At 37.5% G+C, this 26,348-nt stretch overlaps 1 protein-coding gene across 3 annotated transcripts; it reads left to right on the top strand.

The window, feature by feature from the left end:
* The first annotated feature begins 168 nt into the window (after positions 1 to 168).
* CDC37L1 (cell division cycle 37 like 1, HSP90 cochaperone) lies at positions 169 to 26,348 on the top strand. Of its 3 annotated transcripts, XM_081238462.1 has the most exons (7): positions 173 to 434; positions 5,729 to 6,010; positions 9,117 to 9,210; positions 16,623 to 16,738; positions 17,098 to 17,220; positions 21,684 to 21,830; positions 25,747 to 26,348. In XM_081238462.1, exons 1-7 carry the CDS (start codon positions 303 to 305, stop codon positions 25,846 to 25,848), a joined length of 996 nt encoding a protein of 331 aa, XP_081094588.1. In that variant the 5' UTR covers positions 173 to 302; the 3' UTR covers positions 25,849 to 26,348. The 3 variants fall into 3 exon arrangements, with proteins under 3 accessions (XP_081094587.1, XP_081094588.1, XP_081094589.1); XM_081238461.1 differs by lacking the exon at positions 25,747 to 26,348 and having other exon boundaries at positions 169 to 434; positions 21,684 to 22,439; XM_081238463.1 differs by lacking the exon at positions 5,729 to 6,010.

The following is a 26,348-nucleotide window of genomic DNA, read 5'->3' as shown; positions in this document are numbered from 1 at the left end:
CAGAAAAATAAGTTTTAAACGAGAAACCATTCCAGACCCATACCCTCCTCCCAGGCCCCAGGACGCACCTCCCGCGGCCACGCCTTCCAATCCGGAAATGACGTAACAAGTGGAGTACGTCTTTTTCCGCCGTCCGCCGGTGGCGCGGCACAGGCTGGCGCCGGGTGTGCGTCGGCGTCGCGGCCGGCAGAGGGATTCTGGGTAACGGCCCCAGCCGGCTGGGGCGGTAGGCTCCGCGCAGTAGCTTACGGTCACGCGAAGTCTGTTAGCAGTGGGGATTGTAGGGCCGGGGGCAGCCGGACATGGAGCAGCCGTGGCCGCCGCCAGGACCTTGGAGCCTCCCTCGGGCAGAAGGTGAGCCTGAGGAAGAGAGTGACTTGGACGTGTCCCTCGGTTCTCCTCGATACCCGCAGCTGCCGGGAGGCGGCACCCAGGTGAGAAGGGGCCCGTGTTCTGCGGGGGGATGGGGAGGAGCTGTCACCAGGCCCCCAGAGCCCTCTGTCTCTGCGACCCTCTTCTGTGCCCTGTTCTGAGCCCCCACCTCCCCCTTCCCCCGCCCCCGACCCCCAACCTCGGACGTCCGGAGCCTGAAGCCATCCCATCACTTTGTAGCATCTACTGAGGTTTTCGGAGAGGGTCTGGCCATATAGCCCCAACCTTCACCTCCACGCACACCTTTTCACCTTGGCTAATTCCTCACCCTTGGAAGAAGTTTCTCCCCTCTACCCCTCTTCTGACGGTACCCAGATTTGGGACAGCTCACTCTATAACATTGACCCTTTGTCCTCTTGTGCCTGCTCTTATCCGAGCACTTTATTCTTTTGAAGGCAGTAATATTTGTGCACAGTTGATGGGAACAGTGAATGGTTATATTTCAGTAATTCACTGAGCTCTTGACATAAAGATTTCAGATCCAGTTTATTTCACTGACTTTTGACATCTGAGCAAATTCTGTAAACCTTGCTATTGATGCTGGCGTAAATCTCGCCCATTCGCGTGACCATTTTCCCCTTACGTTTCTGATTTTAGTTTTGCTTCACACCATTCTTCAGTAAAAATATATAGGCACACGTTTGCCTTTTCCTTCAGACTTCTTCCTCAGATTCCTGCTGCTACTTGTGGTTTTCAGCCCAGCCTTCTTTCCTCTGAAACTTATCCAAATGTGATATACTGCCACTTAGGATTTTCCTGGTCCTATCTTAGGGAGTGCTTAGGTACTCATATCACTTTGTCCCGGTTCTTCTCCTAACCTGAGTGTTTTCGAAGTATATTTCAGGATCACGGACTAAACACTAATATGTTCAATGAAATGAATTATAGGTATTTGCCTTCTAGGCTTCTTGCAAAATGGGGTCCCCCAGGGCTTAACTGAATTAAAACAGTTTTTCTCTAGACTCATCTTGCTAGCTGTTAATGAAAGTGAGTGATTTAAATTGTTTGCCAATAAGTGTAGGGTCATCGATCCTATGCCCAGCTCACAGGGTTGGTTGGCTGCACAGAGAAAATGCTGTTTCATAACCACAGACTGTACTTCGGCCAGCCAGTCACTGGGAAAGTACAAGGCATTTTTTTAGGAGGACAGAATGAGAGTTGATAGGTTGGTAGTCACCCACTAATTATGGATCACTGGTGTCATCTTTATATACAAAATGTGTTATATAAGCACATAATGAATGTGTTACAGAGATAGAAAAAGAATGAATAGCAGCTGCCATTGTCAGTTTTGAAGGAGTATAAAGAGGATAGAAAGGTCTCAAGAATTCACTGCATTGTGGTTGAATCTAAAGAGTAACCTAAGAGAAACTGAATTTTAAAAATAGCTGTATATTAATTTATAAGCTTATTTAGCTGAAAGGAATTTTAGAAATGATTAGGCTTAAATCCTACATTAAAAGTGATTTCCCTGAGGCCATGTAGCTAGGCAGTGGCAGAATTAAAACTAGAATCCACTTCTGACACCTAGTACAGTGTTTTTTCCCACCTACTGTACTGCCCATCCTGTGATGTAATGTAAAATTTTATTTGGCTGAAACTAACTTTGAATGGTTCTAAGATTTGCAAAATGATTTCTAATCCTAAGTTAGTTCATGTGTTTATAACAAAGCTACTTGTCTTGCTGGATTTAAGTTTTAGAACTTAAGTTTTTCTTTTGGAATATTTGGAAAGAATAAAATATTTAATTCAGTTTATAAACATTTTATAATCTTTATAAAAACAGCCTTGGTGTAATTTTACCAAATACAGGGAACCTAACTATATTAATGTCATATGTGATGTATAGTTCTGAGATCCAGTTAAATACAGTTTGGAACTTAGAGATCCTGTTTGGGAATTTTTTTAATGTAAAGTTACATTAGTAGACCTTAATGCTAACAGTTCCTTTTTCAAATCTTTGTTTATTAAAATATAATCAATCATCTCAATACATGTTGGATAGTTTACTCAAATGCCAAACATAGTCTGTGTAGTCTGTGCAGAAGAATATAAACATAAATCATTTTTAGAATTTAGAAATAAGATTTCTGTGTTTGATTTGAGAGGTGATTTGAGAATTTGTTCCCGCATAATTTGACAAGGCAAGATATTTCCATTTGTCCTTACCTTTCTTAGTATTTCTTTGTCTTTTCTTACAAAATAAATTTTATATCTTCATTTTTCTCCCCTTCCTAGTCCCTTCTTATGCATAGCTAGTCTGCAGTTATTCTTAACCCTATTCTAAGGTAGCAAAAAGTAAAAATAAATACCTTGCTTGGTTGGTTAGGACCAAGTGGTATCTGGGCTCCAAACCTGCTAAACAAGTAAAACATCTGAATAGCAAGTGTCCACATTCCCTCCAATAGAAATCTAAGTTTGCCTGAAGACTTAGCTAAAAAAGGAGCCTTGCATGCTACCTGCCTTAGAATTCCTTACCACCACTAGTCTGTTCCAAGAAGTTGAGTCGTTTATTCATCTAAGATTTATTGCATTCTAGCCCCTCAAGAAGCTGATAGTTAAACAAATAAGCACAGTATTGTGTGAAAACACCACTGTAGAAATATGCATAACTTGGGTGGAGAGGGACAGGGTAAGAGGGAAGGGACATGATGCTGGAATCTGGGATGGAGATAGGAGGTTTAGGGATGGGGGAGTTGCCACATTGAATGGGGTGGGGGGGAAGGGGATGTAAAGAATAAGCAAACAAGTAGAAGACTGACTAGGACTGAGTCTAGAGAGATAATAGGAAGTGAGATCATGAGGGACCATGCCATGCCACAGAGTTTGTGCTTTATCCCAAGACTCTAAGAATGAGTAAAATTATCATATTTTTGTTTCTTGGAGAAATCACTCCAAGTCTAGAAGAGTAGAGAATGGCTTGAAATGAGAAAGACTGTATTTATATAACTAAAGTGTGAAATTACAAGGGCTTGAATAGTGATGCAGATAAGGGAATAGATTGGAGTAAAATTATTCTGAATACCTAGTTTGAAATTGATCTACATTTTGGCTAAGAAATCATAAAGAATGTGCCTTTAGCTTTTGTTTGATAGAACTGAGGAATGTAAGGAATTAAACATCCATCACGATGCTTTACACGTGGTGGTTCAATAAACATTAAAAGGGGGCTTCCCTGGTGGCACAGTGGTTAAGAATCCACCTGCCAGTGCAGGGGACACAGGTTCGATCCCTGGTCTGGGAATATCCCACATGCCGCGGAGCAACTAAGCCCATGTGCCACAATTACTGAAGCCTGTGTACCCAGAGCCCATGCTCTGCAATAAGAGAAGCCACCGCGATGAGAAGCCCACGCACTGCAACGAAGAGTAGCCCCCGCTTGCCGCAACTAGAGAAAGCCTGTGTGCAGCAATGAAGACCCAATGCAGCCAAAAATAAATAAATAAAATAAGTTTATTTAAAAAATTTTTTTAAATAAATGTTAAAACTAATTACTGTTGATTCTTAGTAGAACAGAGTCACCACCTAATGAAACTTAGACGCTTTTGCACAGCAAAGGAAACCATAAACAAGACGAAAAGACAGCCCTCAGAATGGGAGAAAATATTTGCAAATGAAGCAACTGACAAAGGATTAATCTCCAAAATTTACAAGCAACTCATGCAGCTCAATATCAAAAAAACAAACAACCCAATCCAAAAATGGGCAGAAGACCTAAATAGACATTTCTCCAAAGAAGATACACAGATTGCCAACAAACACATGAAAGAATGCTCAACATCATTAATCATTAGAGAAATGCAAATCAAAACTACAATGAGATATCATCTCACACCGGTCAGAATGGCCATCATCAAAAAATCTACAAACCATAAATGCTGGAGAGGGTGTGGAGAAAAGGGAACCCTCTTGCACTGTTGGTGGGAGTGTAAATTGATACAGCCACTATGGAGAACAGTATGGAGGTTCCTTAAAAAACTAAAAATAGAAGTACCATACGACCCAGCAATCCCACTACTGAGCATATACCCTTAGAAAACCATAATTCATAAAGGGTCATGTACCAAAATGTTCATTGCAGCTCTATTTACAATAGCCAGGACATGGAAGCAACCTAAGTGCCCATTGACAGATGAATGGATAAAGAAGATGTGGCACATATATACAATGGAATATTACTCAGCCATAAAAAGAAATGAAATTGAGTTATTTGTAGCGAGGTAGATGGACCTAGAGTCTGTCATACAGAGTGAAGTAAGTCAGAAAGAGAAAAACAAATACCGTATGCTAACACATATATATGGAATCTTAAAAAAAAAATGGTCATGAAGAACCTAGGGGCAAGACGGGAATAAAGACACAGACCTACTAGAGAATGGACTTGAGGGTACAGGGAGGGGGAAGGGTAAGCTGGGACAAAGTGAGAGTGGCATGGACATATATACACTACCAAACGTAAAATAGATAGCTAGTGGGAAGCATCTGCATAGCACAGGGAAATCAGCTCAGTGCTTTGTGGCCACCTAGAGGGGTGGGAGGGAGGGAGACGCAAGAGGGAAGAGATACGGGGACATATGTATATGTATAACTGATTCACTTTGTTATAAAGCAGAAACTAACACACCATTGTAAAGCAATTATACTCCAGTAAAGATGTTAAAAAAAAAAAAACAGAGTCACCAGGGTGGACCAGTGACTTTTTTTTAAACAACTTTGTCTGTTTTGATTAGGATTAAGTTAAAGGTTATCTATCTGATGTAGTCAGTTTTAAATAGAAATTTCCAATAATAACAACTCAGATTACCAAGGATTGGGATAACACAGAAAGAAAATAGAAACCAAGAAATGATTACTTCTAAATAAAAGCTTCTTTGAGTGAAGAATTTGCAAAGCAAAACTCTATAAAGGTCTGCTTTTCGGCATGTTGAGTGATAAGATGATGAACTAGATTTAAGCTTTTGTTCTCATTATTCTGTTTCAGGATTATGAAGACTATAAATCAAATGTTTGTTGAGGCCCAGCTGTATGCAGGACACTGTGCTAGTTGCCAGGCTTTTTGTTGCTGTTAGTTGTCAGGGGAGAGGCACAAATTAACAAAGAAGCTTAGCATCTAGTTGATGAAACAAGGTCTATAATATAAAACTCTTAACTGCAAACACAGAAGGCTGGATACCTATGTACCAAAAACATTGTACAGAAATCCTTGACTGATAGAAATTTGAACTGTGCTACATAAACGTACCTGTTCTGTTGCCTTCTTCGTTTCTTAAAAATACTGTTTTGTTTTTTAATCCAGATGTATAGTCATGGAATTGAAATGGCTTGCCAAAAGCAGAAAGAGTTTGTGAAGAGCTCTGTGGCATGCAAATGGAATCTCGCTGAAGCTCAGCAGAAACTTGGTAGCTTAGCACTGCATAACTCTGAGTCCTTGGATCAGGAACATGCCAAAGCACAAACAGCAGTATCAGAACTGAGGCAACGGGAAGAAGAATGGCGGCAGAAAGAAGAGGCTTTAGTACAAAGAGAGAGAATGTGTCTGTGGAACATGGATGCCATTAGCAAGGATGTTTTTAATAAGGTACTCTCTTTTATTGGACCATAATGAAAGAAGGAAAGACTGAAGTGTTCGTACAAACCAGTTGTGCATATCTGTTAACAAAGCAACAGAATCCTGTAAACAGTATTCAGTGTTGACAGTTTAGGAAAAGTGATTGTTACAGAAATGTGTTATCCCCAGTAGTGTCTAATGTGGGTAGTCCTTAATCCAATTATATGGCTACAGCATAGCACACTGAATATAAGCATGGGTTCTGGAGTCAGACTGCCTCAAATCTCAACTTTGTCACAGGCTGGCTTTGTGACCTTGGGCAAATCACTTCTCTAAGGCTCAGTTTCATCAACTATAAAGAGTGGGTATGAAAACTAAATAAGGTAACATCTTAAAAGCAGGCAGGGGCTTCCCTGGTGGCGCAGTGGTTGAGAGTCCGCCTGCCGATGCAGGGGACATGGGTTCGTGCCCTGGTCCGGGAAGATCCCACATGCCGCAGAGCGGCTGGGCCCATGAGCCATGGTTGCTGAGCCTGCGTGTCCAGAGCCTGTGCTCCACAACAGGAGAGGCCACAGCAGTGAGAGGCCCATGTACCGCAAAAAAAAAAAAAAAAAAAAGCAGGCAGCATGGGGCCTGGTATGTGGTAAAGCTCAGATGTTACCAGTGCTGTCTGATGTTGCTATGCTTATCAGCTTGCTTTCAATTTTGTAATACTAATGTACAGTTACTGGTTTTATCAAATAAAACAAAGTCTCTCACTGGTATTTACCAGTATGTATTTAGTAAACCTCAGATAGTAATCTGGTCTTAGTGTTACAAGCATTATTGCTGAAAGGAGTAGTAAAATACTTTTGCCAAGTTAGTAGTTTATTAAGAGCAGTCTTCTGTTTCTCACTGGATTACATATATAGGCCTTATTCTTTGACTTTTGTATCTGAAAAAGAAGTGGGCAGTGAAATAAAGTCATTTTCATCTAATGTCTAAAGTAGTACTCTTTCTATTTCTACTAAACTTAACTCTCAAGACTCAGGTATGGACTGCTCATTCTTGTCTAGGTCCGCATTCAGTTTATCTTTAACCGTCATTATTCTCTAGACACAGTGTGTAACACTACTTGTTTCTGCTCTGGCATCCACTCTCAACACTCCCCCCCAAGCACCTTTAATTTCCTTTCCCTGGACTAGCTCTAGTCCTGCTACAGCAATAAGTAATACACACAGGTAAATGTCTAGTACCACTAGCCCTATCAGTACTTCTTTCTTTAATGGAGATAAATTGTAAGAGTACAACATGCTTCTTGTAAAAAACAAAAACATAAACCTGTAAAGTAGAATTGAAAGGCTTCCTTCATTTCCATTTCCCAGAGATGACCACTGTTAACAATGAGCCATATCTTTCTAGACTTTTTCTGTGATTGTACTAATTTATATTTATATATTTTTCTTCCCCCTCAACAGAATAATTCTTTAACTGAATGATTTGCTATCTCTGTATATATTGTTCTAAGGGATGTGTCATCTTAAGTATTACTTTATTTCTGGTTTGCATTTATACTCCAAAACTATTTAAAATAATTTTTTTATTCCAGAGGGAATTGTCAAAACAATGTTTCTTTGTTTATAAAGTTAATGTCTCTTCTGTTAACACAGTGGTCACAAAGAAAATATTTTTCTTTTTTTTTTTTTTGGCGGTATGCGGGCCTCTCACTGTTGTGGCCTCTCCCGTTGCGGAGCACAGGCTCCGGACGCGCAGGCTCAGCGGCCACGGCTCACGGGCCCAGCTGCTCCGCGGCATGTGGGTTCTTCCCGGACCGGGGCACGAACCTGTGTCCCCTGCATTGGCAGGCGGACCCTCAACCACTGCGCCACCAGGGAAGCCCCTGTCTCTTCTTTTATTTGTTATTTTTTAAAGTTGGATTCTAACATAGCCTACATTTATACCACAAATTAATTAGGACTCTCTTTATGTTCCAGTCATTTGCTCAAAATTGTACATTGATTTTGTGTGGGAGCTTGAGGCTTGAGAGGACTGGTCTAGGTCTGCGCTGTCCAACTTGATAGCCACTAGCCACATGTGCTATTGAGCACTTGAAACGTGGCTAGTCCGAATTGAGATGTGCTGTAAGTGTAAAATACACGCCAGATTCCGATGGCTTAGTACCAAAAAAAGTAAAATATTCCATTAATAATTTTTTTGTGTTGCTTACATGTTGAAATGATAATATGTTGGATATGTTGGGTTAAATAGATATGTTGTTAATTTCATCTGTTTCTTTTGCTTTTTAATGTGGCTGATAGGAAACTTTAAATTACATTTGTGGCTTGGATTATATTTCTATTGGGCAGTGCCGGTCTAGATGGAGAATATATAAGGGAAAAAAATGCTTTTATTTTGAAATATATAAACTTGTGTGTTTCCTGATTGTAAACTGTCAGAGAGCTAGTTTTCAGTTTTCAGTTTTGGCAGTGATGATCTCAAGGTTTAAACGTGATCACATAATGTTCTGAGAAATTGTTCTGCCAGTTTTTTTGGCCAGATAAAAACTTAATCTTCGTCTGTTTTATGACTTATTTAACTGAAAAGAAGCACTTCCTTAATAGAAATTTGTACTTGATTTCAGAATCAAACTGTTTAGCCTCTCCTAAGAACATTTTACAGCAAAGGTCTGTTTTAGGTTTATGTCTTATCAAAAATTTTGTTGTAAATATACTCTATATGCTTTGAATTTCTGAATTTGTTTCCAGCAAGAACTCCAAAGATTACTGTAGAGTTGCAAATATTTAATGGAAATGAATAATGCAAAACATAAATTATGCATGTAAAGGATCTTTCTATACCTGCCTTTGATAGGGAAATTCAGTTTTACAGAAAGGTTAATTCATTTGTTTTTCTCTGTAGATTTTTTAAATAATTGTATAATTTTCTACATATATATCACTTTAAATAAGACTAATGAAACTTCATTACAAGAAAATTTTAATTTTTAATAGAGTTTTACAGATGAATTTAATGACATGAGTTTACTACATCACCTTTTTATAGTGTTTATAAGAAGGATTGCTAGGCATTCAATAGTGAGAAAGAAAATCCAATTCAAATATAAAATCTGATTTTAACTTCAAAATTTTTTTCTTAGAGTTTTATTAATCAAGATAAAAGAAAAGAAACAGAAGATGAAGATAAATCAAAATCTTTTATGCAGAAACATGAGCAGAAAATCAGACATTTTGGTAAGTCTACCACTTGAGTTTCCTTCTTTTTTAATGTTTGGTATCATAAATATGTCTACAAAAGGTGGATTTATAAAATGGGGACCAAAAAGAAGACAAGTGACAAACTCCAGTTGCATAGCTGCTTCTGGCACAGTTGTATAGCTCTTGTTTTAGACTTTTTTTTGGTCGTAAAAAAATAGAGTGAGAGTAAACTGAATTGTGAAGAAAAGCAAAATTCAATCTATTATTATATAATCCTACCATCTAAAACATGGTCTTTTTTACTACCTAGACTCTTTCCATTTCCCAACTAGTCTTTGCTTTTGTCTTTTTTCATCTTTGCTTCCTTTGTATCTGATTATTTTATGGTTGTAAGATTAGCATTCATTTTTTTCAGGTTTTGGATATGATGCTATACAATTTATGCAGATCCTTCAACTGTTATTCAGATAAATAATAAGTAATAGAATATAATTTATAATAAATAATAAGTAATAGAAATACATATACAAAGAACTGAAAAATAGTTTTCTCTATTGGGGAAAAGCAGTGGGATGGGACTTGATTTAAGTGAAGGCTTCCCAGAGGAGATAACATCTGAGTTAGATTATAAGGAACATGTTAGAGTTCTCCATGTAGATAAGGGAGGCAAGGCAACAGCATGTCCAAAGGCAGAGTCGGGAAACAGTATGCTGTGTTCTAAGAATTATAAGCAGTGACAATATTGCTGGAGTGAAAATGCTACTGGGAAGTATATATGTGTCAATTTAATAAACATAGTTTTTATTTGGAGTGTGTTAATAAGCTTTTTAAATGGCATTTTGAGACCTTTTTCTTATTGGTATTTCTCTCCCAAAGTATTTAGAATTTCATTCATCCTTATGTCAGTACAACAAATACTACTTTAGACATTTTTCCTTTTTTTGCAGTTTATTCATAGAATTATTTCATAAAGTTTATTCATAAAATTTATTAATTTTTCTCATACTTTTAATTTATTTTTAAATAAATTTATTTGTTTTATTTATTTTTGGCTATGTTGGGTCTTTGTTTCCTCGCGTAGGCTTTCTCTAGTTGTGGCGACGGGGGGCTACTCTTCGTTGCAGTGTGTGGGCTTCTCATTATAGTGGCTTCTCTTGTTGAGGAGCATGGGCTCAAGGCACATGGTCTTCAGTAATTGTGGCTTGCGGGCTCTAGAGCACAGGCTCAATAGTTGTGGCGCACGGGCTTAGTTGCTCCATGGCATGTGGGATCTTCCCAGACTAGGGCTTGAACCTGTGTCCCCTGCATTGGCAGGCAGATTCTTAACCACTGCGCCACCAGGGAAGCCCTCATACTTTTTATTTTTAAAAAGTGAAATAAGTTATGTATTCTGTTTAATTCAAGAATAGTGTCTAAAGAAGTAAGCGAAGTTTATTTTTGCAAATATTATCATTCTAGTATTATTTATAATAGAAAAAATGGATATACAGTCATCCCTTGGGTAGATATTAAAATCTTTAAATAAGCAGAGCCCTGAATTATAAGAATAAAAAGCAAAAATTTTGTAAATGAACCTTAGTTGTGATAATTTGAGTTGCAGCTCCCACCTACAGTCCTTACTTCCCAGGCCTGCGTGTTCTGTAGGAAAAGGAGTACCATGTACTGATTACTTTTTCAGAGCATGATGCATCTGGTAGAATAGCATCCCTCAAGGTGCTTTCACACAGCTCGCATTCTGTAGGCTAGTTGCTTTGGAGCCATGGGAAGCCTAGTGCATGTAAAATAGTTCCCTCACTTTTGCTATAAACTGAGTGCTGTGGTCAGAAGGAATTTTATTTGGGAAAATATCCCTACCTCACTAGGTGTAGTAACCCACCTGGCACTATAATTATGTGGGTCTTCAATAAAACATTTCACTATTCTATAAAACCTACTGCTTCTGTGTAGTAATGTTCATAAGACCAGTGAATTTCATGAGCCTGTTGTCTTCATTTCTTTTGCTGTAAATTGAGTTTTGGGGTCAAGAAATAATGTGGTATGGGAAACATCTCATTTAGTAAGACCACAGATGCATTACTGGTAGAAGCATGGCAAAGAGGGAGGGCAATACCAGATCTCAAATGGTCTTGTTCAAGTGAGGAACCACTGGTCCCTCCAAAATGAAACGGGACCAAGATTATCAACCTATTACTTGATGGTTGGCTGGTCCTTCCAGCTTGATAGTTGGCTGGCCTCTCCAATATTGAGGTTTCAGCACTGGTTTCTGCTACTGGTAAATTAGGTATTCAGTGGCTAACCTGGAATACCCTTGATGAAGAGATCCCATGCTGTTGAATCTCTGCATAATCTCAAATCTACTACCATGACTCCTTAGTTTATAAAATACTGTACAAACAATCAGATGGCTGAGGAAATATGTGACTAATAAACAGTTGTTTTGCCATTGCATGAGTGGGCTTCCGTGTCTCATCCTGTAATGCTACCCAGAGCCTTACTGTCTTCAAAGCCAACCAGACCTAATAGCCGTTCCCAGATTCACATTGTGCCTGTTTCTTAGTTGAAATACACTTGACTTTTCACTTTGGGCAAGATATCCTACTTGCCGCAGCCCATTGGATCCCCAGAAATGTTACTAAAGTAGTAGGCTCCCAAAATTTTCCTGTGTTTTTATTTCCCATTTTCTGGCATGTTTGTTTGTATCATACCGAGACAAATGGGATACCTGCTCCTTCTTGCTCACCAAGTTCCATCAGAGTGCAGTAGACCAGTTTGCAGTCAGGTGGGATGATGAGATAGTCAAAGTCTCTGGGGACTAAATTATGGCACAGAGTTGATGGAGAGACCTGAGGCAAGACAGTGAAAGTTTAATATTGTCCCACCTGGGTGGAAGCAAATGTTTCTGGAGTTGTGTGCTTGTTGTAATAAAGGGAAAAAAGGCATTTGTCAGAATAATGACTACATTGATATAATCCTTTGAAGTAAACACATTTGGAATAGCAGCTGTGAATTAGAGCTTCTAGCTGGAGGCTTTCCAAACTTGGTTTGCATTCCAGACTCTTGGAAGACATGGGCCTAGAACATGGGAGGTTGTGAAGGGCTGCAAAGGCTTGACACTGTACTTTGTGGTCTCATGCGTACGTATATTCTTCAGACTTCCTCCTAACTTTCCCTTATGGTATTTTTTGATATTTTTTGACTGTCTTTCTTATATTGCTTTTATTACCCCTTGTAACTAGATGGAATTTACCATCTAATGATTAATGGTACAACCATGTCATGGAATATTGTGAAGTATTGATTTTTTCCCCATATTTATGTTTACTTATTAATTGAGTTAAATGTTTTATAAATATAAAATACCAATTTAGAAATAGTCTGTTTTCTTTTAAACTTCACAGAACAGTTTTCTTCAAAGTCATATGCATCTTTGACATCACTGTCTTTATGATGATCAGAGCTTATTTTTGATGATCTATCACAGTTTTTCATGGCACATCATCTGTTCACTTCCAACAGCTGTGATTCAGCATTTTTTTGAATCTGTGTGGGATGTTGCCACTGGAGATTTTGTTAAAAGCTGTAAATATTTGCATAGATACTATGTTACAATCAGTTGTGCTGTAGGTGGATATTCAGTCTCTTCAATGTAATCACTTACATATTGCTTTTCAAAAACACATCAGTATCCTGTTTTTGAAAAACATTTAATAAAAGTACTCTTAGAACAGAATGTGAAGTGAAATTAGTAGGAAATTAATATGTATGATATGATTCTAATTTTGTTTCTCTAAAAGTCATTAAAAAGTAAGCCAGAGGGAAATACATCAGAATGTTAACATTGATTATCTCTTGTAAGCATTGTAGGTGGTTTTTATTTTCTGGATTTTTCAAATTCTTCACAATGAATATACTTTATTTTTATAATCTGAAAAAGAAATATTTTTAGAGTTTATCCTAAGAATTCAAAGATGGCTTAACATTAGAAGACTCATTAATGTGATTCACCATATTAACAGATTGCAATAGCATAAACACAGGACTTAGTGATAAGTTTGATATGGGAGGAATGGAAATATCAGAAGAATCTCTGAAATGCCTGATTGGGTGACATGGAACCTAGGAAGCAATGTAGATGGGCAGGGAGAGAAGAATGGGTTCAGTTTCAAGTAAGATGAGTTTATGTGCAGGCATGTAGGTAGAAATAGCTGTCTGGTGGTAGGTGATTGGGAATACAGGAGATCTGGAGCTCAGGATATATTGAAAAATAGGTCATATATCATTCATTAAGAAATTCACAACCTAGTTGGGAGGTTCTTGGTACACTGAGAAATTAAAATACTTAGTATAATTCAAAGGATTAAAATCTATCATTCTATCAGTATAATGCAAAAAGGAAAGGGAAATAAATAATGAAGTGTATTTGGGGACCATTTTAGGAATCAGGTGGAATATTGAGAGCTAAAGGGTGGATTGGGATTTAGACGTTCACCAGAAAAAAATATATGGGTGAAGATACATAATTAAAATATTTTAATTTGTCAAAGTAAGGTTTTTCAAGCATTCAGAGAAGTTGGTTGGCTAGTTTAAATGACTAGATTATCCTTAACCAAAAGATTAGCTTAGGGCTTCCCTGGTGGCGCAGTGGTTGAGAGTCTGCCTGTCGATGCAGGGGACACGGGTTCGTGCCCTGGTCCGGGAAGATCCCACATGGCGCGGAGCGGCTAGGCCCGTGAGCCATGGCCACTGAGCCTGCGCATCTGGAGCCTGTGCTCTGCAACGTGAGAGGCCCACGTACTGCAAAAAAAAAAAAAAAAAAGATTAGCTTAATATTTGATGGATGAATGAATGAATGAATTGTTCATATTGTGTTAATAATACCTAGTATTTATCAGGTGTTTACTTTCTGTCAGGTACTGTTTTTTTGTTTGTTTGTTTTTTAAGAAGATGTTGGGGGTAGGAGTTTATTTATTTATTTATTTTTGCTGTGTTGGGTCTTCATTTCTGTGCGAGGGCTCTCTCTAGCTGTGGCAAGCGGGGGCCACTCTTCATCGCAGTGCGCGGGCCTCTCACTACCGCGGCCTCTCATTGCGGAGCACAGGCTCCAGACGCACAGGCTCAGTAGTTGTGGCTCACGGGCCTAGTTGCTCCGCGGCATGTGGGATCCTACCAGCCCAGGGCTCGAACCCGTGTCCCCTGCATTAGCAGGCAGATTCTCAACCACTGCGCCACCAGGGAAGCCCCTCAGGTACTGTTTTAAGTGCTTTACATGTATTAACTCCTTTAGTCCTCACAAAAATCCTATGAGTTAGATGCTATTTTTAGCCCTCTTTTACACATGGGAAAATGTAGGCATAGAGGTATAATAGAACTTGCCCAAGGTGTGGTAAGGCCAATACTTGAACCTAGGCAGTTTAGTCCTCGAGTCATCATGTTAGATTGTGTTACTCTCCATTTGATTTTAAGTTTCTTTATAAATTCCAAAGTAATATGTGTACTTTCTGGTATGTTCTGTTCCACTAAGCCATTGATTCTCTTGATATATTTTGTTCATAAAATTCCACACTCTTCCCACAGAGGTCTTAATGGACTACCTGTAATGTAACTTCTCAATTTCATAATAATTTAGTATGCATTTTTGAAATCAAGTATTGACAGTTATTTTTCAGGTAAAGAAAAGCTATGGTCATCCTCAAGTGTTAATTTTGTCTCAGTTATTAAGTAGATAGTTTAAAACCTTTAACGTTTAGTGACACCCTTCTTCATGGCCCCTACAAGTGTCACTAACCCTTTCGTAAATTATCTTTCCTGCAAAAGAAACCAGAATGGGTAGGAATTTGGTGCCTGAGTAAGTCACAATGCTGCCCATGGAGAAGTAACGGAGAAGCAGTGATCTTTCTGAATGGTTGATAGAGTTGAAAATATTCCCTCTTCAGAAGTGTAACAAAGCTAAGGCAAAATTGCTTTATAGGATTTATTTTATGGCTTCAGGTATGAGAAATAGAATTATGCTTTCTTTAGATCTGACCCACAGAAATTATTAATTAGATTCTTTAACTATATAATTTGAGAAGTAGTTTAAAGTAACTTAAATAATCATAGTTTCTCAGAATTTAAAATGACCTAGTCACTGTATCCAAAGTGTTGGGGAAATAACTCTATAAAGCTTGTAAAACTCTTTATGAGAAAATGCTAAAATGCTTTTTTCCAATTTTTTTAATGAGGAAAAAAATCATTATTTTTAATTAATTTCCATGTGTTGCTGTGTATTTCTCAGTAAGACATTTGTCCTCAGTTTTGTTTTCACTTGTGTTCTGATATGGAACTTCAGAAGTTCATTTTGTGTCTAGAGGAAAGATTTATTGCCAAACTATTGAGATAGCCTTATAAAATTTCCATGATGACTCAATAACTTTCTTGGTTGGATGAGTCTAAATAAAGCTCAACACTTTGCTGGTTCTGTTAATTACTTGGGTGGTATCAACTTTTTGACCAAATTTCTTAACTAATTTGGGTAAAGATGACAGTACACCTTTAGTAGTATTTGGACTGGTTTGGTATTTTGAAGCAAAATGGCAGCTGTTTTCTTTCTTTTTTTTTTTTTTTTTTTTTGCAGTACGCGGGCCTCTCACTGTTGTGGCCTCTCCCGTTGCGGAGCACAGGCTCCGGACGCGCAGGCCCAGCGGCCATGGCTCACGGGCCCAGCCGCTCCACGGCATGTGGGATTTTCCCAGACCGGGGCACGAACCCGTGTCCCCTGCATCGGCAGGCAGACTCTCAACCACTGCGCCACCAGGGAAACCCCAGCTGTTTTCAAATATGCTTAACTAATTTTAAAAAGATTTTGTTTTCTATGTATAAACAGTCATCATGACTAAATGGTTAACATGACTAAAATGGTTAAAGTATAGTTACTGTTATAACACTTACTGGATTGGTTTCCCATGCTGTTGACATTTTACCATATTATCTTAGACATATTTTAATAAATTAGAAGAAATGTAGTTTTTCTGAATCTTTTATTAAGTCTTTGCTCAGTGTAGTTTCTTGAGGTTTTGCTTTCTTATGCATCTAACAGAAAAATTTGTATTCTCTGAATAAATAATATTGAATCTCCTGAAATTATCTGTACTTACTTTAGCCTAGAATGACCAGCGGTCTCTATTTGCCTGGGACTTCGGGCATTCCCCAGATGTAGAACTTACGGCTTTAAACGAATCACCCTACTTTAGCCTGACATTATTTGAAATAAAGTTTTCTATGAATTTTGAAAGCTATTTCCAATATGCTGGGTATTGCTTTATTATTGCTCTTTATTTGCTCTTTTACCATAACATACTGCTATGGTAATGTGAGTTGTCTTTAAAGAGAATGATTTTAAAATACCATTTCTTTGCTTACAAGAGGAAAGTATTTGACATTCATGGTTTAATTCTTTTTTTTTTTTACAGGTATGTTAAGTCGATGGGATGATAGTCAGAGATTTTTGTCTGACCATCCATACCTTGTATGTGAAGAAACTGCTAAATATCTTATTTTATGGTGTTTTCATCTAGAAGCTGAACAGGTATCAAGTGAAACTTGAATTTCTGGGAACCTTAGTGGAATTCTGATTTACTTTTTTGTTTTGCTTTTTCCGTTACTTTAAATGAAAGTAGGAAGGTCATTAAATGAAATTATAATTTTGTTTTGTTTTCACATATACTTGAGCTTACTGTTGGAATTTCTTTTAGTTATTTCAGTTAGCATAGGGAAACTTGTTTCCAATGTGCTTTCCCTGCCTGCCTGCCCCCTCACCTCTCGTTCCCATGTATTGATACTATAAACCTTTTTCTTTTTTAACCTATTTAAAATCATATTTTAAAAATCCAAATAGTAATCACAATATTAAATATATTTCTTATAATTTTAATCTGTTACTTTCAGAAAGGGGCTCTGATGGAACAAATAGCACATCAAGCAGTTGTAATGCAGTTTATTATGGAAATGGCCAAAAACTGTAATGTGGATCCAAGAGGATGTTTTCGCTTATTTTTCCAGAAAGCCAAAGTAAGTAGCTATTTGGTATTGTTAAATGGGAAGGTTAGGTTTTTAGCTGAGACCTCTTTTGTCCATACACATCAATGGAAGCCATCCAACCAGGATGCCACAGGCTAAATTCTGTAGATTTTATAAGGAAAAGAAAAATTATATTGCTGTTTTCATGCTAATATAGATTTAAAGGAGCTATATAAGAAGCTATACTATACAGCATGTATGTGAAATTGAGAGCCATTCACATGAATGTATGTATTCAGGAAAATTAGAGGAATGGTTTAAAAAAAAACCTGTAGTACACAGAATATTATGCAGCCATCAAAATTTTATTTATGAAAAATTTTTAATCTGAGAAAATGCTTTGCTATAAAGTCAAAAGAAGTGATACATCTTTATATATACAGGATGATGTCAGCTATATTAAAGAAAAATAGGTATGTCTAGAAAGATTAAATAACATTTCACACTCACTAAATTTACTAATTTAAATTATTACTATAATTTAAAAATTTTATAAGAAGTAGAGCAATAAGAATTCACATGCACTGACTGTAGGAGTATAAATTGGTATAACCACTTTGGAAAATTTCCTTGTAAAGTTGAACAAGACAAGTGCTTACAGCCAGAAATTCTCCTAGGTATATACCCTAGAGAAAAACATCTCAACATGTGGTTCAGGGACACTTGAGGGTTTTCAAGACCCTTTCCATTAGTCCTGAGTCAAAACTATTTTCATAATAATACTAAGATGTTATTTGCCATTTTCACTCTCATTCTCTCATCAGTGTACAGCATAGATTGATACAGAAGCAGATGTGTGAATACAGCTATCTTCTGTTAAGCCTTCTCACTGAATTGTTTGTTTTGGAAATATAGTTTTTTAAAAAAAATATGTTATAAATGTTAACATGTAATGAGTTTGTTATTATATTTCAGTTAATATTTATTTAATTCCTCAGTTTTAATTTCTAACACATAAGTATTGATAGATATAGCCCACGTAAATAGGAACTCTTTAGGTTCCTCAATAATTTTCAAGAGTATGAGGGAGTCTTGAGACTATAAAGTTTGAGAACTGCTGCCCTAGAGACACTCATGTATGTGCTTAATAGAATTGTTCATAATAGCAAAAAGTCTGGGAACAGCCCAAATGTCTGTCAACAGTAGAATGAATAAATTGTGGTATATTCATTTGGTAATATACTAATCAGCATTGGCATGGATAAAAAGACATGCATTGGCATGGATAAAAAGACAAGAAAGCAAAAAAAAAAAACAAGTCTTAGAATGATATCTGGTATCATTTTTTTTTTTTGCGATACACGGGCCTCTCACTGCTGTGGCCTCTCCCATTGCGGAGCACAGGCTCCGGACGCGCAGGCTCAGCGGCCATGGCTCACTGGCCCAGCCGCTCCGTGGCATGTGGGATCTTCCCGGACCGGGGCACGAACCCGTGTCCCCTGCATCGGCAGACGGACTCTCAACCACTGCGCCACCAGGGAAGCCCGATATCTGGTATCATTTTTAAAATTTTATATTTTTTATAAAGTTCAAAAACAAGCAGAACTAAATATATTGTTGACGGATACATAAATTTTAAGCAGTAAAACTGAAGAGGCAAAGGAGTGATTAGGACAAGTTACAATAGTAACCTCAGAGAGATGGAATGCTCTTTGAAACTCATCTCTAAGATACTAGTAATGATCTATTTCCTAATTTTTGTGGGTACATAGTGGGATTTTTGCCCAATAAATTGTACATAAATATTTTACATGCTCTTTTTTGCATATATGATACACTTTAGCATACACAATTAGAAGTTAGAAGGAAATATACCAAAAGTTTAATTTTGATTATACTTGGGTCATAGAATTATAAGTGATTTCCATTTTCTTTTTCGTATACTACAGTGAAATATTTCCTTTTATAAACAGAGAAAAACATTGTATTTTTAAAATAAAAAAAATTAGTGTGGCAGTAGTCCTACCTTCTACTTCTACTGTTAAAATAGGAAATTTTCCTAAAACAGTAGTTCTGTTTTTTTTTTTTTTTTTTTTGCAGTATGCGGGCCTCTCACTGTTGTGGCCTCTCCCGTTGCGGAGTACAGGCTCCGGACGCGCAGGTTCAGCGGCCATGGCTCACGGGCCCAGCCGCTCCACGGCATGTGGGATCCTCCCAGACCGGGGCACGAACCCGTATCCCCTGCATCGGCAGGTGGACTCTCAACCACTGCGCCACCAGGGAGGCCCCTAAAACAGTAGTTTTAATGAGTAAACAATTGTTTACAAAAATAAACTGATTTATTTATTTATTTATTTTTGGCTGCGTTGGGTCTTCGTCACTGTGCGTGGGCTTTCTCTAGTCGCAGTGAGCGGGGGCTACTCTTCGTTGTGGTGCACGGGCTTCTCGTTGCGGTGGCTTCTCTTGTTGCAGAGTACAGGCTCTAGGTGCACAGGCTTCAGTAGTTGCAGCATGCAGGCTCAGTAGTTGTGGCTCGCGAGCTCTAGAGCGCAGGCTCAGTAGTTGTGGCACCCGGGCTTAGTTGCTCCGCGGCATGTGGGATCTTCCCAGACCAGGGCTCGAACCCGTGTCCCTTGCATTGGCCGGCAGATTCTTAACCACTACACCACCAGGGAAGCCCTTAATGAGTAAACGATTGAGTTGGTATTTTAGTTAGGCTTCTGATGACTATTCTAAATTTTCACTTGACACATAGGCATTAAAAAAAAAAACATACTTTCTTTTCCATCTTACGTTAATGGACATGTTTGAACTAGTGCTTAGTAAGATAATGGAACATAGTCAAACTATATGCATCCTTTGAAATTTACTTTGACAAAATAGAACTGAACAGCTCTGCAGTCTTAGATCTTAACATTGTGTTCTTTTTTTTTTTTGGTGGTATGCGGGCCTCTCACTGTTGTGGCCTCTCCCGTTGCGGAGCACAGGCTCCAGACGTGCAGGCTCAGTGGCCATGGCTCTCGGGCCCAGCCGCTCTGCGGCATGTGGGATCTTCCCGGACCAGGGCACGAACCTGTGTCCCCTGCATTGGCAGGCGAACTCTCTACCACTGCGCCACCAGGGAAGCCCAACATTGTGTTCTTAATAATTTTTTTTAAATTAAGGAATAACTTTCATGAGGTGCTTGCTTTGTGCCAGGTATTATTCTAGGCACTTTACATGGATTAACTCATTAAATCCTCATAACATTTTATAAGGATTTTTATTCCTTTTTTACAAATGAGGAAATTAGCATAGAGAAACTGAGCAAGTGACCCATAGGTTGCTTAATAAAACAAAAATCAATCAAGCCTCTCTAGATCTAAATCCCTAGGCCTTAGGCATGAAGTAAGGTCAGCAGTTGTGTCACTTGATTCCTAACGGTTTGCTACATAACCATTTCAGAAGGATTACTTTTGGATATGAAGGCTAACATTGCATGTGTGTATACGAGTACCGTATATTGACTAAAGTGAAATGCTATAATAGAATTAAGGAAATGATTCCTAAATTCTTAAAAAGATAGAATGGCAGCACAGAACATTGTCTGCATTATTTGTATATATAGTGATGCTAGTAACTAATCCATAGGTTTTAATCCAGTTACACAATGTAAACTACATTAAAGAAAAAAATTGCACGGCAGACGAATGGGCCCATTGATATTCAGGAATGAGACTTCGACAAAATCTCTTCTACCACTTGAACTTAAATTCTATGATCTATTGTGTAGGATGTGCTCTGTGTCATTTTTTAATCTGCAAAGGAAACGTTTATAATTGGAGGCTACTGCCAAAAGGATATTTTGCATTAAGAATTTTGCTTATATTATATACATCTTGGGAGAGAATTTCCTTCCCTCAACATAACTCATTGTACTTTTTTCTTTCCATAATCTTGAAAAGAAGGTACCTCCTTAACTTAAAACACTAAGGTATTTTCACAATGAAGTTGAATGTTGAGTTTAATTGGTTTTCATGGCTTTTACAAATAGGGATTTTAGGGTCAGGGAATTACTAATAACAGGTAATAGTGTTCTCTTATTAATTGGTGGAGAATTAGAAGGTTTAAAGAATATCCCTTGGCTGTTGCTTGGCAGTGGGAAGAGGAGAGGAGAACGTGAGGGGTTAAATGAGGAGTATTTTGGATCCTGTCAAGAATATAGATAAATCAAGAGAAATACAGAGGAAGCCTACCTTCTTTCATTTTATTAGTGTGTATTTGTAAAGAGGGGTTGTTTCTTATTAGTTTGTTTTATTTTGCTGAAGCAGAGGGAAATGGAACAAACCAATCTTTAATATTCATATAAAACAGGCAGTTTTCAGAAATCTGACAGAGATCTTGGTAGTTTCTACATTTAAACTATTCACCTCATCTTTACTTCTTCCACTTCAGGCCTAATATATGCTTGCTAGAGTTTACTGTGTGGTCTGGAAGTCTTGAAAAACACAGTCTTTATTTTTTGTGTTTTCTAGGCAGAGAAAGAAGGTTATTTTGAAGCATTCAAAAATGAACTTGAAGCTTTCAAGTCAAGAGTAAGACTTTATTCTCAATCACCAAGTTTCCAACCTATGACAGTTCAGAATAATGTTCCCCATTCTGGTGTTGGATCCTTACCACAGGTAAGTTGGAAAAGTAAATATTTATTTTATAAATGTATTAGTTTACATAATTTTTGTTCTTTTGGACTTCTCTTTCTTCTTATACATTATATATGTGTGGTCATTTTAAATGTTCTTGCCTCAAAAGATAACTCTGAGTTTCATCTCATGCCATGTTTTGGCATTAAATCTTGTTCATCTCTTAGGTATTTAGAGAGATACCAAATTCCACTCCTTTAAATACAGAAGGAATGAGGACCACCTAAGCATTCTTAAGGGCAAGTGTTACCTATTGATCATCTCAATCATAAACTTCTCAAGATAGCTCCTGAGGAACATCTCATTCTAAGTAGAACTATATACTGTTAAGAATTTATTGAGATGAATTAGCTTCAAAGCGTATGTCCAAGTAGCAACCAAGGTGATCTGGTGCATGAGTTTAGTAGTATTATCTTTTTGAATGTTGGTGTTGCCTACCAGATGTAACATTTTACTACAAATTAATGTAACTTATGCTAAGCTGTTCTTTATGGTAATATTGGCCAACTCTTTGAGCCCCTTGGAAATCTGCTATTAGAATAAGATAAAACCATGTCACTAGTGTGAAAGAATTTATGTCAAAGAGGAGGTTGGACCACTGGTCTGCCTGATTCTACTTAGGATTACAGTTTTAAGTTATTAAAAGTTACTGCCCATTTTGGTTCTAGTAGCATTTAAATTGAACCAGTCATTTCTCATTTTCTCATTTTCAGGCCCTAAGATTTTAGGAACAGCTTTAGCCAGTTTAGCCTGTTGCCTACACAGTGAAAGGGAAGTCTCACTCAAAAGGCAATGTGAGGGCTCCCCTGGTGGCACAGTGGTTGGGAGTCCGCCTGCCGATGCAGGGGACACGGGTTCGTGCCCCGGTCCGGGAAGATCCCACATGCCACGGAGCGGCTGGGCCCGTGAGCCATGGCCGCTGAGCCTGTGCATCCGGAGCCTGTGCTCCGCAAAGGGAGAGGCCACAACAGTGAGAGGCCCGCGTACCGCAAAAAAAAAAAAAAAAAAAAAAAGGCAATGTGACGAGAGCCCTGTATTTATTTTTAAATCTCAGAGTGGTAGAAATTGAGATTTTCAGTATCTTGACCTTATGTATCTATAATTTCACTATTCTGGTTATATGTATTGTAGGCCAAAGGGACAATTTAAGGAAAGCAATTGATCATATTCAACTCAGCCAAAGATATTATTTTCAAGGATAGAAATAATTAAGGTCCGATTTTTAAATAATTAGTAATGTTAACCCTTAGTTAGACATGTAAGCAATATTCCCTCTCAATTTGTCCTACACATTACCTCTTAATGCTGTTTAAATAAAATGATAATTTTCTCTTCAGTTCTGTGAGAAATAGCCCATAGGGATGCAGTCTTTCCAAAGGAATTTTATGACTAAGTCTCTGTAAGTTCAACATATAAACCTCCTAAAACTAAGGTGTTACATAATGAATGCAGAGGAAAAAAGACTTTTGAAGGATGTTGTTGATTCTAAACGTAAGAGGGAAAAGATTTCAACTAGATCCACAGAAGCACTGTTATTTGAGAGAAGGATAAGATAATAGATAGGATAAGATGAGAGACAACCTGAGGGACTAAGTTGTCAACTGAGAGATTTGGAAGAAGAGCTTACCATAACAATAACATCCCATTTTTATTATATCAGTCTATAAATTGCAAAATACTTTTACATGGTGTCTCACTTAATATTCTCAAAAACCCTGTGACACGTTTTCATTCATTTTATGGATGAATAAACTGAAGCTCCTGGAGGTTAAGTAATTTACCTGAAGTCAGTACATTAAGTGATGGAGCTAATATGCTAATCCTGGATTTCTGTTCTACTCCATTGCTCATTCATTCTCCTACATCAGGGGTCCTCAACTCCCAGGCCATTGACCGGTCCGTGGCCTGTTAGGAACCGGGCCACACAGCAGGAGGTGAGCGGCGGGCAAGCGAGGCTTCATCTGCTGCTCCCCGTTGGCTTGTATTACCACCTGAACCATCCCCCCACCCCCACCCCGGGCCAGTGGAAAAATGGTCTTTCACAAAACCGGTCCCTCGTGCCAAAAAGGTTGGGGACCACTGACCTACATCATAGACTATTGTTGAATCATATGCTAGAAATAGGACAAGACACTCAGTTGTGTGTGCTCTTGGGAAGAACTGGTCTCTGGGACAAGAAATGTGTTGAGTATGTTATTAGATGAGAATATAGGGTAATCAGTGGAATTTAAGTGTACATTAGGTTAGGTATATTGATTGCTTTTTGTTTTTTTAAGTCTCCTCATGATGATGTCTTCAGTCCTTGAGGAGGTGGGTAGATGAATTCTAGAGAATCTCTTTAGCCAGTTCTAATACTCAAAATTCTCCATGAAAATCTGGAGCCTAGTCTCAATAGAGAGTAATTGTAAGCTCTGTTCTGAAGGCCTTTGGAATTGGGCCTGGATGGTCAGAAAAGATCTTAGCACTCTGTTTCTTTGGAAAATGGGATAATGTAACAAGATTATTAATAATTTTTTATAAAACTTAAATTTGGATAACACTTTAGCTTTTAATCTCTTTTTTAAATTGACAACAGTCTCATGAAATAAGCCAAATACCATTATCCTTAGCTTTGAGAGAACTAAACCAAGGCCTCTTGGACAGAGATATAAGTAACAGTTATCTTAGGCTTATCCTGTATACTAGCTTTTAATGTTATTAAATTTTGATGAATTATTTTCTCTTTGAGGATGGCATTATACTAAGTGGAAAAGGCAGGGTTAGAACTGAGGTCCAAAGTTATTTTAGTGTTCTAGACCTCACTCAGTCAGTTATTTGTGCCACTTCCTTCATAAAAACCTGATTGAGAATAATCCAACTAACTTCTGGCTTACTTTTCGACTTCTACAATAAAAGAATCACAAAGTATTGTACTTTACTAAGGAGACCTTTTGAAAACCCTGAGACCTTTTGAAAACCCTGCCTCCCTTTGGTATGGGCAGGTTTAAGATATCTATGCCCTGTGTGGACTATTTTCCTCATTGATGTTTATTAAATAAAATAAACAGATGAAAGTAGGTGACCCATAATAAAACTCTAAGTATGAGCAGATATTCAGAACAACTGATAAAACTGAATTCTTGGGGAAGAATTTCCTAAAGTCCTAGGTCTTAAGGGCTTATGTCTCTATTCATGATGCTTTAATAATAATGGGTTTATTTTTGCATTTATTGAATAAGGTTTTCTGTTCCTAGTTTTAGAAATGAACAAATTAGAATATTTTTGAGTTCTTCTGTTTAAAAAATAAACAAAACCTAAATTAAACTGTTCTTTTGTTTTCAACTTTTTAAATACAAGTCTAAGTACCTTTCAAAAGATTAACAATTTCTCACTTGGGTTTGTTTTAACCTTTGAGAAACCAAAATAGACTCTGAAGATAGCTATAATATTTACTTAGTAAATATATTTTTTCCTTATTCAGGTGTTTTTGTAATTTTAGTATTTACTGTTATAATTAGTAATCTTCATAATACATATAATACATTGCTGGCTTAAAGCCATGTTTATCTTTTAAATTATCAATAACTATGTATATATAATCATATGGAAGATATAGTCTTATATGATTAAATAATTAAAATTATACAGTTTTGTTAAACAGAGGAAGAAGGTAGTGTTTATTACATTTCTATTTTTCACATACATCATTCTCTCTATCACATCTCTTTGGATTAAGTGGTAATAATCTATTTAATTTTTTTCTTTATCTTCTTGGGTTTCAACCCAAGTCTGACTTCAAAGTCCGTCTTTTTTCCTGTTCTGCTATACTGCAGAGAAATAGAGAATGCAAAACTGAATATGCAACTGCATATACTGGCATAAAACTTATTATCATTCATTCATTCTTTTTTCTTTTCAGAATCCAGATTATCTTCAGTATTCTATCAATACAGCTCTCTGCAGTTTAAACTCAGTGGTACATAAAGATGATGATGAACCCAAAATGATGGACACTGTATAATTTGGTTAAGACTGCTGAAGCCAAGTGCTATTTTGTTACAAGAAAGGAAGAACTTGGCTATTTTCTTGACACTTTTATGGGTGCTGCACTTTATTTTTGTTCGGTTTTTGATGGGAGGGAAAACAAAGAGTACTGAAACGTTTTGTAAAATTTTTTTCATGTGCTGCTAGGTTTTGTTTTTTTGTTTTTTTTTTCTGAAGAGAGGAGTGGTACCATATGTTGCAAGAAGTCAAACTGGACATTTTTTTGGTTTTTTTAGCTACTAAATTTGCCTTTAGTCTTATTGTTCTCAACTTTGGAATCAAAGTATGAAAATCTGCACAAATGCAATGTTTACAAGAACTGGTTGATTCTAGGAGGCATCTGCTACAGTCTTTTTATATGGATGTGTACATGTCCTACTCTACAAAAATGATTAAAGATAAAAATGTACTTGTATCCTATTGCTAATTTAGCTGTCAAATCTGGTGTTTCATCATATTAAAAGCAATAAATCAGTA

The sequence above is a fragment of the Mesoplodon bidens genome (genome assembly GCF_964165515.1).
Source record: "Mesoplodon bidens genome assembly, chromosome: 6".
Taxonomy (NCBI): Eukaryota; Metazoa; Chordata; class Mammalia; order Artiodactyla; family Ziphiidae; genus Mesoplodon; species Mesoplodon bidens.
The sequence above is the reverse complement of the archived record's forward strand: the minus strand, read 5'-3'. Positions and strand labels throughout refer to the sequence as shown.